This window comes from Penaeus vannamei, chromosome 26 (genome assembly GCF_042767895.1).
Source record: "Penaeus vannamei isolate JL-2024 chromosome 26, ASM4276789v1, whole genome shotgun sequence".
Taxonomy (NCBI): domain Eukaryota; kingdom Metazoa; phylum Arthropoda; class Malacostraca; order Decapoda; family Penaeidae; genus Penaeus; species Penaeus vannamei.
In genome coordinates this window covers 12356004-12373503 of record NC_091574.1, presented here as the reverse complement: position 1 = coordinate 12373503, position 17500 = coordinate 12356004, and the positions used below count along the sequence as shown (strand labels likewise).

The 17500-nt window shown below is 43.7% G+C and overlaps 1 protein-coding gene across 1 annotated transcript in view; it reads right to left on the bottom strand.

Moving 5' to 3' along the window:
• Window positions 1-5988, bottom strand: part of LOC138866623 (uncharacterized) — an 11513-nt gene extending 5525 nt beyond the window's left edge. The window contains exons 1-4 of the mRNA XM_070139773.1: window positions 5572-5988; window positions 4226-4573; window positions 3804-4149; window positions 3487-3682 (exon numbers count right to left, since the gene is read on the bottom strand). Of these exons, the coding sequence (XP_069995874.1) occupies window positions 3487-3682; window positions 3804-4149; window positions 4226-4573; window positions 5572-5988 (1307 nt within the window). The remainder of the gene's footprint in view (window positions 1-3486; window positions 3683-3803; window positions 4150-4225; window positions 4574-5571) is intronic.
• Between the last annotated feature and the right edge of the window lie 11512 nt (window positions 5989-17500).

Genomic DNA, 17500 nt, shown 5'->3' with positions numbered 1-17500 from the left:
CTTTGAACAGTAGCTCTGCCCAGTATCCAGTCCATGCAAGTGTTGAAAAGAGTTGGTGCAAGGACACAGCCTTGCCTCACTCCTGAACTAACAGGAAAGAAGCTCGATAGGCCCCCACCACACTTTACAGCACTTTCAGTACCAGTATACAGGCTTGCTATTAGTCCAATAATCCTTGTTGGTATTCCTCTCAGCCTCAGGATCTCCCAAAGTGACTCCCGATGCACCGTATCGAACGCCTTCTTGAGGTCGATGTAGGCTGCAAGCAGCCCACGCCCGAACTCACGACGGCGCTCTACAATGACTCGAAGCGCGAGGATACGGTCTATTGTGGACTTACCAGGAGTGAATCCGGATTGCTACCAGTCTCTGGTGCCTCAGTAGATGGACTCTGATACGTCTCAGAAGGATGTGGGCGAGAACCTTGCCTGGTACACTGAGCAGTGTGATGCCTTGGTGATTGCTGCAGTCCCAACGGTCCCCCTTCCCCTTCCAGAGAGGGATGACCACACCCCTCAACAGGTCAGGAGGAACGGAACCGGACTGCAAGATGGCAGCCAGGACAGCATGTAACCCCCATAGGTTCACCACCAGCCTTTAACAGTTCAGCTGGTATGCCGCAGATACCAGCTGCTTTACCACTCTTCAGCTTGGAAATCGCCCCCCTAACTTCAGTTAGGGAGGGAGGGTCCTCATTGATACGTGGATCCGGTAGCGGGATCTCGACACTACCCGCATCCAAGTTAACTGTTGGTGGGTCAACCTGGTACAGCTGCTCAAAATACTCAGCCCAACGTCCCCGCACCACAACAGGATCTGAAACGATCTGACCACTTACTGAGCGAACTGCTGTCACCTGTGAAGAGGGCTTGGAGTTCAGCTTCCTCAGGGCTTGGTATGCAGGACGAAGGTCATTTACTAAAAAATGGCCTTCTACCTCCTCTGCAAGACTCCTAATAAACTGTTCTTTGTCCCTTCTTAACAGGGACCGAGTTCTGTGCACATGAGAACGGTGCGATTCCCGATCCCCTGTCAGACGAGCCGCACGACATGCATATGTGGCTTCCAGTGTCTCCCGTGAGATGGAATTCTGTACTGCTCTCGGGCGTACACCAATCGTATCTTGAGCTGCATCAAGCGTTTCACGCTTAAAGGTATCCCACAGAAGAACAGGGTCTGTCAGACTGCCAAGCACTGCGAAACGATCAGAGATTGCCTCAGCAAACCTGCGGGCACACTCCCCCTCCCTCAGCCTGTCCAAATGAAACACCCTAGGGTGATCATTTGACCGCTGGGGGGTTTTGAAGTGGACCCGGAGGGTAGCCACAACCAATCTATGGTCAGTACCACAGAACTCAGCACTCCTGTACACCCTGCAATTCTGAAGGATCCTCCAACGAGTGCTAACAAGTATGTGGTCGATCTCCTTGGCTGCGTTACCCGCATCACTGTACCATGTCCAGCGATGTGGGTCTGGGCGCTGGTACCAGGAGCCAGAAATCCTCAATTTCTGGGACCTAGCAAAGTCCCGGAAAAGGAGGCTATTCTCGCTACCGGCATCAGCTCCTGAACCATGGGGACCGACAGACATCCCATAGCCAGCTCGATCACAGCCAGATACCGCATTGAAGTCGCCCAGAACAATGTCAATATCTCGTCGAGGACATCTGTCTGCCACAGATGTAAGTTTGGCGTAGAACATCTCTTTCACGTCAAGTTTACAAACATCGGTAGGAGCGTACACAGCAATAAGAGACATGAAGCCAAAAGAAAGCTTCAATCTCAATACCATTATACGCTCATCAACAGGAGTAACCTCTACTACCGAGGGCTGGAGTCTGCTGGAGACGGCAATGGCTACTCCCTGGAGATGGTGACCATCGCTGCGGCCCGACCAGTAATAGGTGTAGCCACCTACACAGGTCATGCCGCTGCCAGGCCTCCTCACCTCCGAGAGAGCAGCCACCTCAACTCTCAGCCTCCCCAGTTCCCTCGACAGTAGAGGCAACCGATCATCCTGACGCAAAGAACGGACGTTCCAAGCCCCCACCCTAACTTCCCGCCTGAGGTTCAGCCTCGGGCAGTCGCTCCGGGTGGATGCCACCTCTACCACCCCCACCGACGCTGCCCCATATAAAAGGGGATGGCGGGCTGCGTGCCCCATCATCCACCTGTGGGGTTCCCGAGGGCTTTACCCCACAAGCTTCACTCTGGACTGGCGGCCACCAGAGTGCAGCCGAGACGGGTAGTTCCCGTTCCCAGCCTGCGCTCCAGCAGTCGCCCTCCCAGCAGGGCCCACAGTCCACCTCACTAGCTGGGTGGGAGGGGCTTTTCCCCTCCTTCCAGCCTCTCCATTTATAATTTGCACTGCCAATTGGTTTATATCTGGGGGGAGGAGGACTGGCAAGGCCCACCTCCCCCGAGCCTCCTATTAACCCCAGGGGGCTAGGGGGCAGGAGTTGGTACAGGGCCATGGTGTGTCCACATGCCGGTGGGCCATGACCCTGAACTTCTGGGGCCTCCTGCTGCTCCGAGATCCCCCTCAGTTTAGCCTGGAACCGCAAGGTACCCAGTTTCCATGGGCGGCCACGAGGAGGCACTGCAGGGAGTCTCGATGATGGAGAGGCTATGCACTGGCAGGGGGAGGCTTATGCAGAGCTGCTCCCTTTTTCGCACGAGGCTAGCCAGCGGTGGCAGCTGTAAGCGAGAAGGCATGCACAAGCTCTTAACACTAACTAGACTACCACTCCATCGCTTCACACCACCCTGCGCATGAAGCACCCACCCATATGTATATGTATATCTATATATATCTATATACATCTATATATCAATATATCTATCTATATCTATCTATCTATATATTTATATATATATTTATATATATATCTATATCTATCAATCTATATATATTTATCTATATATATATATGTCTCTCTCTCTCTCTCTCTGTATATATATATATATATATATATATATATATATATATATATATATATATATGTAAATATATATATAAATATATATATAAATGTATATATAAATATAAATTATATATATAAATATAAATTATATATATATATATATAAATATAAATTATATATATATATATATATATATATATATATATATAAATATAAATTATATATATATAAATATATATATAAATAAATAAATAAATAAATATATATATATATATATATATATATATATATATATATATATATATATATATATATATATTCATATATATGTATATACATGTATATACACATGTATAAGTATGTACGTACATAAACGTGTATATATATGTATATGTATATATATGTATATATATATATATATATATATATATATATATATATATATATATATATATATATATATATATATGTATGTATGTGTATATATATATTATTGGGAGCACTTTCAGTACCAGTATTCAGGCTTGCTATTAATCCGATAATCCTTGTTGGAATTTCTCACAATCTAAAGATCTCCCAGCTTGAATCCCAATGCACCGTATCGAACGCCTTCTTGAGGTCGATGTAGGCTGCAAGCAGCCCACTCCCGAACTCACGGCAGCGCTCTACAATGACTTGAAGCGCTTTGGTACGGTTTATTGTGGACTTTCCAGGAGTGAATTCAGATTGCTCCAGCCTCTGGTGCCTTAGCAGGTGGTCTCTGATACGTCTCAGAACATTGCTTGGAATACTGAGCTGTGATTGTTGCAGTCCCATCGGTCCCCCTCCCCTTCCAGAGAGGGATGACCACATCCCTAAACAGGTCAGAGGGAATGGTACCAGACTGCCGGATGGCAGCCAGGACTACATGCACCCTCCATGCCATAGGTTCACCACCAGCCTTTAACAGTTCAGCTGGGATGCCGCAGAAACCCGCTGCTTCACGACTCTTCAGTTTGGAAATCACACCCTTCACTTCGGTTAGGGAGGGTGGATCCTCACTGATGGGTGGGTCCGGCAATGGAATCTCGACACTACCGGCATACAATTTAACCGTTGGTCGATCAACCTGGTACAACTGCTCAAAATACTCATCCCAACGCTCCGGCACCGCAACAGGATCTGAGACAATCTGGCCACTTACTGAGCGGACTGCAGTCACTTGTGAAGAGGGCTTGGAGTTCAGCTTTCTCGGGGTTTGGTAGGCCGTTTAGTAAGAAATGGCATTCGACCTCCTTTGCAAGACTCCTAATAAACTGTACCTTGTCCGTTCTCAACGGTGACCGAGTTCTGCGCACCTCAGAACGATGCAAATCCCAATCCCCTGTCAGACGAGATGTATGACAGGCATCCGTAGCTTTCAGTGTCTCCAGCGAGATAAATTTCTGTCTTGCTCTTGAGCGTTCACCAATTGATTCTTGAGATGCTTCGAGCGTTTCGCGCTTGAAAGTCTCCCACAGAACTACAGGGTCCGTCAGGTTGTCGAGTGCCGTGAAACGACCAGAAATTGCCTCAGCAAACCCCCGGGCACACTCCACCTCCCTCAGCCTGTCCAAATGATACACCGCTGGGGAGTTTTGAAGTGTACCCGGAGGGTAGCCACAACTAATCTACGGTCAGCATCACGGAACTCGGTACTCCTATACACCCTGTGTAGTGATTGCAACGCCCCTGGCTAGTGGTTGCGTCCCCGAGTCTGGCCCTTCATATTCTAATATTTTAAAACCACTTAACATCATTCAGGAAGATACTGAGTAAGAGTGAAAACCTTGAACACAATAAGAAAAATAAAACCAGAAAGTAAAGCATAAAGAATAAAACTGACTGAGGGTGGGGCAAAACGAAAGAATTCTAATAATGTATATATTTATTTATGCACCAGAATGTCTTAATCAATCCATGTATGAAATGTGCATTAGCCACGTACCTACTGTAAAATATCCAGGTAAAATAGCGAAAAATCAGACTCCCACACCTCACTCACACGGCAAAACACAAGAATCAGGGAGGTGTTAAGCCTATCAGCATGGAAAGTGAAAGAGCGAAAGAAAGGGGTGCGGCTCGTTTTAAACGTAGAGGGCGCGCGCGCTCACCGCGAAAGAAATTCGGAAGAAAAGCGGCTTCGAAGTATTTGAAGGAATTGATAAAACAAGTCAGAAGATAAAATGATAACCAAGAGATTAAGAAAGTAAAAACAATAAAAGCATAGAGACAAAAAGATTAATAGCAATAGTATAAAGGAGGAAGAAAACTGAAAGCTGGAAAGATGGGGAAACTTAAGAAAACGTGAAAAAAGTAAAATAAGGGTTAGATAAAAAAAAAAAAAAAAAAGATTCATACAGGCACACACATCACACAAAACAAAAAGGCAAACTGAACATAAAAAAGGCAAACTGAACATAAAAAGGCAAACTGAATATAAAAAAGGCAAACAACATAAAAAAGGCAAAGTGAACATAAAAAAGGCAAAGTGAACATAAAAAAGGCAAAGTGAACATAAAAGCGTAAACACAAGATAAAAACGTAAACACAAGATAAAACTACAGTCACTGGTTGTCAATGTTCTCTTTAAAATCAATTCAGGTGCCGGAGAGGCAGACGTAATCACTTGTTGGATATCAGCAACTCTCTGTCTCCGACAGCAGATTGGGTCACAGCGGTATGTTTCACTACACCCTGCAGTTCTGGAGGATCTTTCGAGTGCTAACGAGGATATGGTCAATCTCCTTGGTTGCATTACCCGCATCTCTGTACCACGTCCAACGATGTGGGTCAGAGTGCTGCTGCCAAGAACCATCCTCCATTTTTGGGACCTTGCAAAGTTCTGGAAAAGACGGCCGTTTTCGCTGCTGGCATCAGCTCCCGAACCATGGGGATGGACAGACACCTCATAGCCAAATAGCGCATTGAACTCACCCCAAAAAATCCGAATATCTCGCCGTGGACAGCTGTCTGACACATCAATAGGAGCGTACATAACCATAAGAGACATAGAGCTAACTTCAAGCTTCAGTCCCAGTGCCATTATACGCTCATCGACCGGAGTAACCTCTACTACCGAAGGCTGAACTCTGCTGGAGATGGCTATGGCTACACCCTGAAGATGGTGACCATCGCTGCGGGTCGACCAGTAATAGGTGTAGCCACACACACTAATATATATATATATATATATATATATATATATATATATATATATATATATATATATGCCATAGAAGATTGTTGTGGCACTGAACCAGAATGGAGTGATGATATATATCATGTAAGGATGATTTGTAGAGTTCGTATTTTACTTTAGAGTAACATTGCGTGTACCGGTGACTGAAATAAAGGGCACATTACTGATCTGAGTACACTCTGATGGCCCTGTTTCTATTTTATTTGTTGGTTTAAAGTAAAAAAAAAAAAAAAAAAAAAAAAATGTGCAATCATTACAGTAGTGTAGAGAGTGACGTTTTCAGTTTTTTTTTTTCTTTTATTCTATTTGTCAGTTTTAGTTCAAAGTTTTCATATTGTGCAATCATTACAGTCGCTAGAGTGATGTTTTCATTGCAGTTTCTTTTCTACTTGTTAGTTTAAAGTTAAATGATTTAAAGTTGCTGATGGTGGCCATCATTTATCAGATGGTTGTGTTCTTGGGTAATCAAAAGCTCCATCTGCTCGTCTGAAGGAAGGTCCTTGCTCGTTGAAGCTATGTGTACACCAGGCATTAGTGTAGTATTAGTAGAGTACCGGGTATTACTTTCTCGATAATGTTCCTGTATTTTCTCTCTAATACACATACATGTATGGATGTCTTGCTTAAAAAAAAAGAAAAAAAAAAAACTGGACAAGGGTCCTATCTGGTGGTCTGGTAAGGCCCACCCAGTCGTTAATGTGTCTGGATTTGGTTATTTTCTATTTCTATGGATGTCATTTATCATATAAACCTGATTGCAGCTGGTACCTCCAATATCTCGGCTAGCCTAGATGGGGCAGTGGGTCCAGTTTGGGGGTCTGGTAGGGCCCACCCACGCATCAACACGTCTGGAGTTGGTCAATTTAATTTCTCTAGGATGTCATGCACCAAATAAAGCTGATTGCAGCTGGTACCTCCAATATCTAGGGTAGCGTAGATGACCCCCAGGGGGTCCAGCGTCCATATTTGGGGGTGTCTGGTGACCATAGTCCACCAGCCGATTTTTCTGGAGTAAAGCTTTCTAGACTTTGTACACTACACATGTTCATTTGGCACTAATTTTGACCGATACCTTGTTCATCTATGCTAACCTAATTTTGAAGCCCCCTTGGGGTGTCTGGCGGGCGATTCGGACGCCAAAAAAGTCGAGTGATGGAGATTTGACGATAAATAAACATTAGATGTGATTTCTAGTGGTACCTCGGTCATCTATGTCAGACCCATATTTTCGCCACTTATGGGGGTTCCCATCCCTACCCCCACCAGGGGGTTCCCGGCAGACTTGCATTTTTGAACCCAGGTAACCCACAAAATAACCATATGCTCGGACATTGGTATCTAGTTCGTCTAACCCCTATGTCGCTGGGCTGCCGGTCTACTACCTATCAAGGCCAAGCAAGATCAACATTGTCGACATTAGGTTTTGGCAGTAGTCATATATTCTAAAAAGCACAATAACAATTCTATTATTTTCGTGTTATTTCTTATTTGTAGTATATCGATTTATCATAATTTATGCAAACCATCCCCGAATCCACTTCACCCAGACTTTATCCCAAGTGCCTTCAAGCACTGTCCATTAAATGAAAACAAAGCAGGTATACAGTTGCCTGTTGCTTTTGTCTGAAATGCTATATGCTCCGGCAGAAGAAACAACTGAAGAGGGCCTATCTCTTGAGGTCAAATTATTGAGGAGAGAGAAATGCGTCGCTTTTAGGCCTTTACGTGGCTTCATTGTCTCCTTTGTATAAACACCTAGTAAATGGGAAAAAAGTGATGTTAGTTAATGGCACTGATTTCAATGAAAAATACCCAATATAGCTAAACGTCATACATTACTGTAGCAAATTATGTTATTATAAAATTATTATTTTTTATCATCTGGTTTATTGATAGAATAGTCGTAGATGTCGGAATATTCAACTTAGGTAATTTCGAAGGATCGTCGATCCAGATTTCGGTATGAGTACTCTTTTAGCTACACAGGTTCTAGTTTTGCTTCATATCACCTTTTCGCTTCGGTTTTTGAAGAATCAAAGGATTCAAGCGCCATTTTCCTTCACGTTGATAGCGAGGTATCTGCGAGCGACGGGTTTTTTTTCACCAAGTGGAATGGCGACTCCGGCTCGTGACGTCACACCGAATCGGTCTATTTGAATGCCAAAAGACCGCGACAGAGCAAGGAAGTGGACACGTTGCAACTTTCAGCCTGTGCCAACCAGCGTACTTTGCCTGAAACTCTTCGAGCACGACTGCTTTGCGAACAGAATGGCATACGACATAGGATTTGCAAAACGGTAGGCCAATTCCAATTTATATTAGTCATGATCACAACAGCGCAAAACAAACTGAAAGAGCGCTTTTGCTTGGCGGCATAGCAAACACTCATTGCGTGGGTACGACACAGTGTGTTGTGCATTGCAAGTGTACATGTATTACTACACAGAGGTAGGGTAGGTACACCCCAAAACGCACAACACAAATAAATACCGATGTCCCTCCACTCGCGAATGGATGTAGGCCTACGCCACGGGTGCAGACAAGAGATAGCTCAGCCTGCAGAATTTTTCTACCATACAGAAGCGGAATCACACGTTCGACTATAAAAAATAATTTAGAAAATTACCATTCAATCTCTTCGGTCTCGACGCCACTCCATGTCTGGCTGGTTTGGAAATACCACGACATCCACAGCGTCGGGCTCGTGCATGTACGGTCCAACAACCATTAACCCTTGATATTCCTCTTCTTCCAACTCTTCGAAGACATAGGCACCCTCTGAAGAAGTTGTACCAATGTCCTCGTCGGAATAATCCGATGAAACTTCATTGATTTCACTGCCGCTGTAGGCTTGTAGTGAGTCTGCCATGTATTGAATGCAGAGAATGTTGTGATCGTGTTCTGAAATTGACGTCACACATCCGGGTTCCGGATATTCGCGGGAAAATATAACGACTTGGGAAAACCGAAATAAATCAATTTTGGGGAATTATTTTCAGATTTCCCTTTTTACTCATATTAGATGGTTTGCGAGCTAATTCTCCCTTTTTAAAAATTTCAGTTGTTACTTCACATAAACTCTTTAACAATAAATCCTTTAATGACATCATAAACAAAGTCGTCTAAATACTGATAATACTAATAATAATGTTTATTGCAGTCCTTCTGAAAGGGTTTGAATAACGCGTAAGAATATTCTCGTAATATGAACAGACAAAGTGGCATTTCTTACTGATGCCGATGATGATGATGATGATGATGATGATGATGATGATGATGATGATGATGATGGTGATAATGATGATGATGATGATGATGGGGATACACTAGACACATGAAAAACATAGTTTAGTAACGCAATCCATTATGTGAGTAATATCCCAAGATTTTGTTTTCTGTTTCGATAGAAATATTTAGTTTTCCATGGATAAGAGACATTCTGTAATGCGCTAGGCGCTGGTCCCATTTCCCCAAATCAGTGTTGTAAGCAATGAGAAGCAAATGTGTTTTTGCCGCCTTCTGCCTCCAATCTTCTCCTTCCACCAGGCCTACCAAGGCTCGGTAAATTTCCTTCCATCGTTATGAAGAGTCAGATAGTAACGTCGCAGAAGTAAATAGCGAGGGAGAAGGGAACAAACTAAACAAAAAGTAAAAAAGGACGACCACTTCAAGCGAGAAATATCAGGGCAAAATAACAATATCAACTGAATGTGTCTTGACGCTTAATGAGCCAATAAAGCAAATATTACCTATCCAACTCTAGGCATCAAACCTACATGGGCGCGTTCTGCGCCGGATGGACCCGCTTCTCGGTAGAAGGACTGGCCTCCTCTGCACAAGGTTGTTATCTGGGTCATTTTAACGATTTGCCGGGCGTAGTGGAAGGCCTGGCGGAAGAGAGGAGATGGAGAGAGGGGACAAGACCTTCCCTTTCATTGCTTGCAACTATAAGGGTGGGCAGATAGGAAAAAAACGGTGTTCATCAACCATACAAATGATTTTCCCAGCAAAATAGAGGAAAAAATCTCGGCTGCGTTACTGTATTGTTATTATTTTCCGCCGGCTGTAATAATAATGATACTGAAAATAGTGATGATAATAATAACAATAATGATAATAATTATAATGGTGACAATAAAATTCAAGATAGAGTGATAGAGGAATAAGAACTGAAATAAGATATTCCCATATATTGATAATAGTAAGCTAATAAGGAACAGACAGACAAGTTTGCACTGTAAACATTCATTTGCTTGTAATCCCTTGAAATAAGGGACCATAATTCTCAATCATGATTACGATGCATCTAGTCACCATGACTGATATATCTGCCTTTCATTTGAAGGTTTTATATTTCAGATGTACTGCATAACATAAAAGCGATATATATGTATACATACATATATGTATATGTATATATATATATATATATATATATATATATATATAGACAGATAGATAGATAATTGTATGTATGCACACACACACACACACACACACACACACACACACACACACACACACACACACACACACATACACACACACACACACACACACACACACACACACACACACACACACACAAATGGCTACCAATGGGCCCGCAAGGTCAGAGGGAAACCTGGCAGCAAGGGTCAGCCAGGGGGCTTCCCTTGCGCTCTCTCGGGGAGTTTTCCCGAGCTCCTTTCCCCTGAGTAGCAGGGGATCCTCGGCCCAGGGTGACGGGCTCCTCTAAGCCTAGGACCATGGCCGGGTCTCTGCTCGAGATAGCGGGCCCCGCTGTAGTCCGGGTCATGACTAGGGAGCCCATCACCCTGCCCAGGGAGATGGGCTCCCTAGCGAACTGGGGTATGGCCGCCCCTGTCCCCCAGGCATCGGCCCGATGCCTAGGTAAGGGTGGGGTTTGCAATCAAAAGCAGTGTAGATACTGCAGACAATAAAACAAACGAACAGATTTACAATTCCGACAGCCTGTTAATTGCTCAGAACACGATATTGTGCTTCATTGCGACCAAAAAGTTATGGAGTAGGATGTTTCTTTGTGAACAATTCAAAAGGTATTACACACACAAGGACATCGTGAAAGCATATAATAATGTGATTGAACTGTTCGATGCAAGATGACCCAGACTCATAACTCGTGACACGAGAAGAATAACTAATGTAACAGGGCATACCATGCTAGCCGATCTGGTAGAGAATAGAAATATTATCTCATCAACAACAGAAGCGCCCTCAAATGACAGAACCCATCCGCAACACCAAGGAATCTCGACGCCTTTCACAAAACGAAAAGTGAGGCAACTGGAAATTTTGAAACGACAGGCAACCCTCAACCTTTTGGAAGAAGGATGGTATGGCGCAGCGTTCACCAGAAACGAAGTCCGGTGGTTCTGGCAGCCTCAGTTCTGTGTCCGACATATCTTGTCTCCCCCCACCCCTCCCTACCAGATTCCTCCCTATATGATCCCACTACCAACCTTTCCCTTCTGCTCCCTTATTCCCCTCCTTAACACCCCCATCCCAGACAAGCTGAAACCCAATCCCACTCTCCCATCTCCCCCACTGAACCTCTCGTGAACCCCAGCCCCACGCCACCCTCCCCTGGCAATGAGACTGCTAACCCAGCGTCACTCGAACTCGGCGTCATCACCGGCCTGAGACATGCGGCCGCGGCAAACGCCCCTGCTGACGCAAGCGAGCAGCGCATTCCTCCTTAGCCGGCCTTGTGTCCACACCCACCCTCTTCAGCAGATGGGAAGATGAGCGACAAGGGAAATCGAGCAACTTCCATACGAGATAAATAATCGTAATAACAGAAGGGAAAACGACCAGCAAGAAGCCACAATCCCCCTCCACCAACCGCACCACTGCGTGCCCGGGTTCCCCAGTCTGACCGTGCCAGTTGTGAAAACAGGAAGACCATTAACGTCTAACCATTAACGTCTAACTCTCATAGAAAAAAGAAAAGTGGTTACAAACAAGAACAAAGTCCTAATGCCAAACCCCTACAGGGTCACCCAAACTAGAGATATACATCTACATAACAAATTGCCATACAGACACAGAGGAAGCAGACATCGAGAATTATCTGCTCGTTAACTTCCCTGCATGATGTAAATGCATTCAAAACAAAATTTAGGTCATTCCAGCTTCACTGTTTAACTCAAAGGCAAGGCAAGACGAGTTTGTGAAGTCAGGTTCCTTCCTAGCATTTACCTTGCAAATGCTTGCTGCCTCACTAATAACGCGGGTGAACTCGTCATAATGAAACAAAAATATTGCCGACATTGCAGTATTATCAGAAACATGGTTCAAAGACTATAAACTAAACCTCGGAACCATGCATCAGTACCACTTTCATCAAAATTCGTGAAGGCAGAAAGGTGGTGGCGTTGCTACTTATATCACAGACACAATCCCAACACTACGAAATCCATGTCCGCCAACTGACGACCTACAAAAAATATGGCTGGCAGCTCGACCTAGATGATTGCCTCGCGAAATCAGTGTGCTGGTAATTTGCGAGATATATTTCCCACCTGCGACACCTACCCCAAAAATCCCTCAGAGAAAACAAAATAGACATTTTCTCGCTCAAAGCAAAGCGCAAAAATTCCTTTTTTCTAATACTGGGTAACCTCAACAACTTTTTTTGATTGTGAAATCGCTTCTGCATTGAATTTTAAGCGGTTGTGACCTTCCCCACGCATGGGGAAAATACCTTTAACAGATTCATGAAAAAAACCCCACTTTAGGCAATTGTGATCATCTGTCACTGTTCTGGGTACCAAAGAAATACCAGGCATCCACGCCATTAAAGGGAACAAAACACATGCCCAGGTTCCCTGGAAGGGATCCTAGTTTACATATCATGACAGGGCCAACGTTCTTAACGCCCCCGATCCGAATGATAAATGCTATTCTATAAATCAGTCTCGAATCCCCTTAAAAAGAACATCCACTCACCATCAGGATACTGATAGTGAGTGGATGTTCAAAACGATGGAAGGAAATTTACCGAGCCTTGGTAGGCTTGGTGGAAGATAGGAGGGAGAAGGCGGCAAGAACAGACATTTATCCCGGCAAGACAAAAAGCCTACAGAGCAAGAAACATTGATGCAATAAAGTACTTAGCAAAACATGTAAGATCGAAGATCGGAAAAAACAATCATAAACAGATAATTGATAAAATCTGTAAAACAAATCTCAAATCATGGTATACCCTCATTAGAAACATAATTGACAAAAAAGTGAGACCTCTCAAATCAGCGAAACTGCCGACTTGCCAAAGTCCGCTGCTATTCTCATCAAAAGTCACTTTGCTAACAGCGACAAGCTACTCTCAACACGAGAAACAGCACAACTGGGAGGTTCCTAACCTCGCACCATTTCCAAGCGAGTACGAAATGTGTGTGTGTGTGTGTGTGCATCCAGCCATGGGGTCCTTCATGGTGAGCTGCCAGGGAGGTCCTCAGCCTATCTCTACCTCTTCACAAATCTGATCAAGCTGTCAAAGCCACGACTTCCCAGGTCCCTCCACGGGCTCCTCCACGCAGGAACGCCTAATGAAGAGACAACTGCTGGGCAGGATCATCCACAGGGAAACGAGCGCTATACCCGGAATCGATGGTCATGGATTATGCAAGTAACGGGTCCTTCTTTCTCTGGCTCCTGCTGCTAAACCAATCCATGTACTGACTTCCTGGTCTGATAACTGCACTACCAAGGTATGAAAAGCTCACTGTGATTTCAACTTCCTCGCCGAAAGCATGTATCAACTGAACAGGTTCCTTTAACAGGCCCTAAAATCTTAGGCCTGTACTTTTAAAACCTTTCGCCAGTGCTGGCGAAAGGTTTCGCCGGGCGATCGGGAATTTCGTACTATTAGAATAATGCCTGGCGAAAGATCGTATTGGAACAGCCTGGCGAAGCAAAATCGCGAGAGCTGTTTGAATACCATTTTCTTGCTTTCAAATTATAAATTAGTAACATATTTGTGTATGATATGGTGAAGGAATCACATTGTAATTCTAAAATATCTTAAAATCATAATTTATTATGAAATAACGTATATACGTAGTTTTTTCAAGACCTTCGATGTTCCAGTCGAGAGCTCAAGACATCAGCTATATTCCTTCCCCCCCTACCCCCACCCCCATCCCCGAGATGACTTATTTAGATTTAGGTTGTTATTTTGGTTGTAGGGATATTGTTCTTTTCGCAATTGTTACCAAAAGTGTTTGGATGTTGGCATGTTTACTTTTGGCTGTAGAAACATAGCTGTAGTGCTCCACCGCCCTATAATGAGGCGTGTCTAATGATACCCTTGTAGGCCTACAGTTCAAAATCTTAAATCATTAGGGATAGTAAAATGGTAATGTTTTAACTCCTTTGTTAAAGTATAAATTAATTTTTTGTATAAAAGTATAAAGTTGATATAGTATAGTATAAAGTACTTTTAAAACCCTTCGCCAATGCTGGGGAGGCCTTACTATAAAACCCAAGGCAGGTGTTCGCCAGGCCTGGCGAAGGAAAGGGATCGCAAGGCGCTAACATGTTGCATTCCAGCTAAATCTAGCGCTTCGGCGAATAAAAAAAGAAAGAAAAAATAAAAAACGTGGGAAACACAAATTTGTTACATCTGCAGTGTGTTATATGAACATGTAAGTAAATATATATTGTTGGCACATAGCAGGGATTTTTTTTTTTATTATTATATTACCTTACCTTACCTTACTTATAAAATATCATATATTACCTTACCTAACATAATCTAAGCTTAATTATTAACCTTGGGAGAAGACGATAATGTTATATCCATAATAGCCTTACTTTATACAAAGGAGTTGAAAATTAATAATTTACTATACCTAACCGATATAAAATAGTTAACTGTTGGGATACAAGGGTTAGGTTAGGTTAGATACGCTTATTATAGAGCGGTGGAGCACTACAGCTATATTTCTATAGCCCGTAGTAAACATGCCAACATCAAAACACTTTTGGTAACATTGGAAAATTATCCTTACAACCAAATAACAACCTAAATCTAAATAAGACATCTCGGGGGTGGGGGTGGGGGTAGGGGGGAAGGAATACAGCTGATGTCTTGAGCTCTCGACTGGAACATCGAAGGTCTTGAAAAAACTACGTATATACCTTATTTCATAATAATTTATGATTTTAAGATATTTTAGAATTACAATGTGATTCCTACATCATATCATACATAAATATGTTACTAATTTATAATTTGAAAGCAAGAAAATGGTATTTAAACACGGGAAAGGGAGGGCTCTCGCGACTTTGCTTCGCCAGGCTGTCCCAATACGATCGTTCGCCAGCCCTGGCAACTTTTAATGGTACGAAATTCCCGATCGCCCGGCGAAACTTTTCGCCAGAACTAGCAAAAGGTTTTAAAAGTACGGGCCATAAAGTTAACCTTGTTATAATAGTATAAAGTGTAGTGTAGCATAAAGTATAAAGTTAATTTTTAACTCCTTTGTTATAGTATAAAGTTATTTCCAACTTCTTTGTTATAGCATAAAGTTAAATTTTAACTCCTTTGTTATAGAATAAAGTGAGACTATTGCGGAGACAACATTTTCGTCTTCTCTCGAGGTTAATAATTAAGTTTAGGTTATGTTTTGTGCATTGCAGATATAATCAAATTTGCGCTAGATTTAGCGATCCCTTCGACCACCCTGGCGAACGTTGGGTTTAAAAGTAAGGCCTCCCTCACTGAGGGAAGCCTTACTTTGCCTGGCGTAGCTTCGACAGGCGAACGCCAGCACTGGCAAAAGGTTTTAAAAGTACGGGCCTTAGTCTTGATCAAGGAGACCTCTAGGCCCAGGGGGTTCTCACTGCTAAATGCATTGAGCCGCCACCAGAAATTCCAGAGATAGGGTAACAACATCGTCGGCAAAGTCAAGGTCCGTGACCTTGATATTGCCTATTGTTGCTCCACAGTGACTGTGGATAATAGCTCTGCCCAGTATCCAGTCCATGCAAGTGTTGAAAAGTGTTGGAGCAAGAACACAGCCTGAATTAACAGGGAAGAAACTCGAGAGCCCCTACCACAATTTACAGCACTTTTAGTATCAGTATATGGGCTTGCTATTAAACCAATTATCCATGTTAGATTTCCCATAAGTCTCGGGATCTCCCGTAGCGATTCGTGATGCACCAAATCAAATGCCTTCTTGAGGTTACAAGCAGCCCACAGCCGTGCTTATAACTCAAAGTGTTAGGAGTGAATACAGACTGCTCCGGTGTTTGGTGCTTTAGTAAGTGGTCTCGGATCACTTGTGATGCTACAGTAGTTACTATCCCAACCATCCCCTTTCCCCTTCCACAGGCCCGGGGGAATAGAAGTGGACTGACAGATGGCATCTAGGACAGCATGCAAGCCCTGTAACATATCGCTATCCCTGCAGTCAGCAGATATAGCATAAGCACACAGCTTTCCAACCCCGCAGCCAAGAGATCACCTCCCAAATCTCAGTCGGAGTAAGAAGTTCCATACTGATGGGTTGGTCCGGCACAGGACTTGCGTCCAGACTAACTGCAAAAGTCTATCTGAGACAATTGCTCAAAATATTCAGTCCAACATGATCTAAGATGATCCGTTCATCCACTTAGCAGACTGCAGTCATCGGCGAGGAGGGCTTGGAGTAATTTTCTCAGGGCTTAGTAGGCAGGGTGAAGGATATTTACTAGGAAATGGCCTTCAACCTCTTCAGCAAGATTCCTGATGAACTGTTTCTTACTAAGGAACAGTTCATCAGGGCTCGGACACTGCCAAAAAGGGCTAAGGAATCCTTAGCCCTTCTTGGCAGTGTCCGAGCCCTGCTCACCAAGGAGGGGCACATAGCTCGATTGCCATTTAGTCTGTGGTCTCATGTCTCCAGCGAGGTGAAATTCTGCCTTCACCAATGGACTCCTCTGCTGCATTGTTTTTCTTAAGCATTTCATGCTTAAGGGAATCCCTTAAGGGTCTCAGATTTTCGAGCACTGTTACGGCAATCCACCCCCAATCTGTTTAAGTGAAACACCCTGGAGTTTTGGAAAAACAGGGAGTTCTGGAAGATCCTCCACCAAGTGCTAACAAGAATATGGTCGATCTTCTTGGCCACAGAACCCCTATCGCTGTACCAACTCCAGCGATGCAGTTTGGAGAGCTGCAACCAGGAGCCGGAAATCCTCAATCTCTGAAACTTAGGAAGTCAAGGCTGTTCTCACCACTGAAATCAGCTCATGAGCCTGACAGACATCTCGTAACCAGCTCAGTCACAGCCTGATATACTGAAGGCGCCCAGTATAATGCAAGTGTCTTCCTGTGGGCATTTGT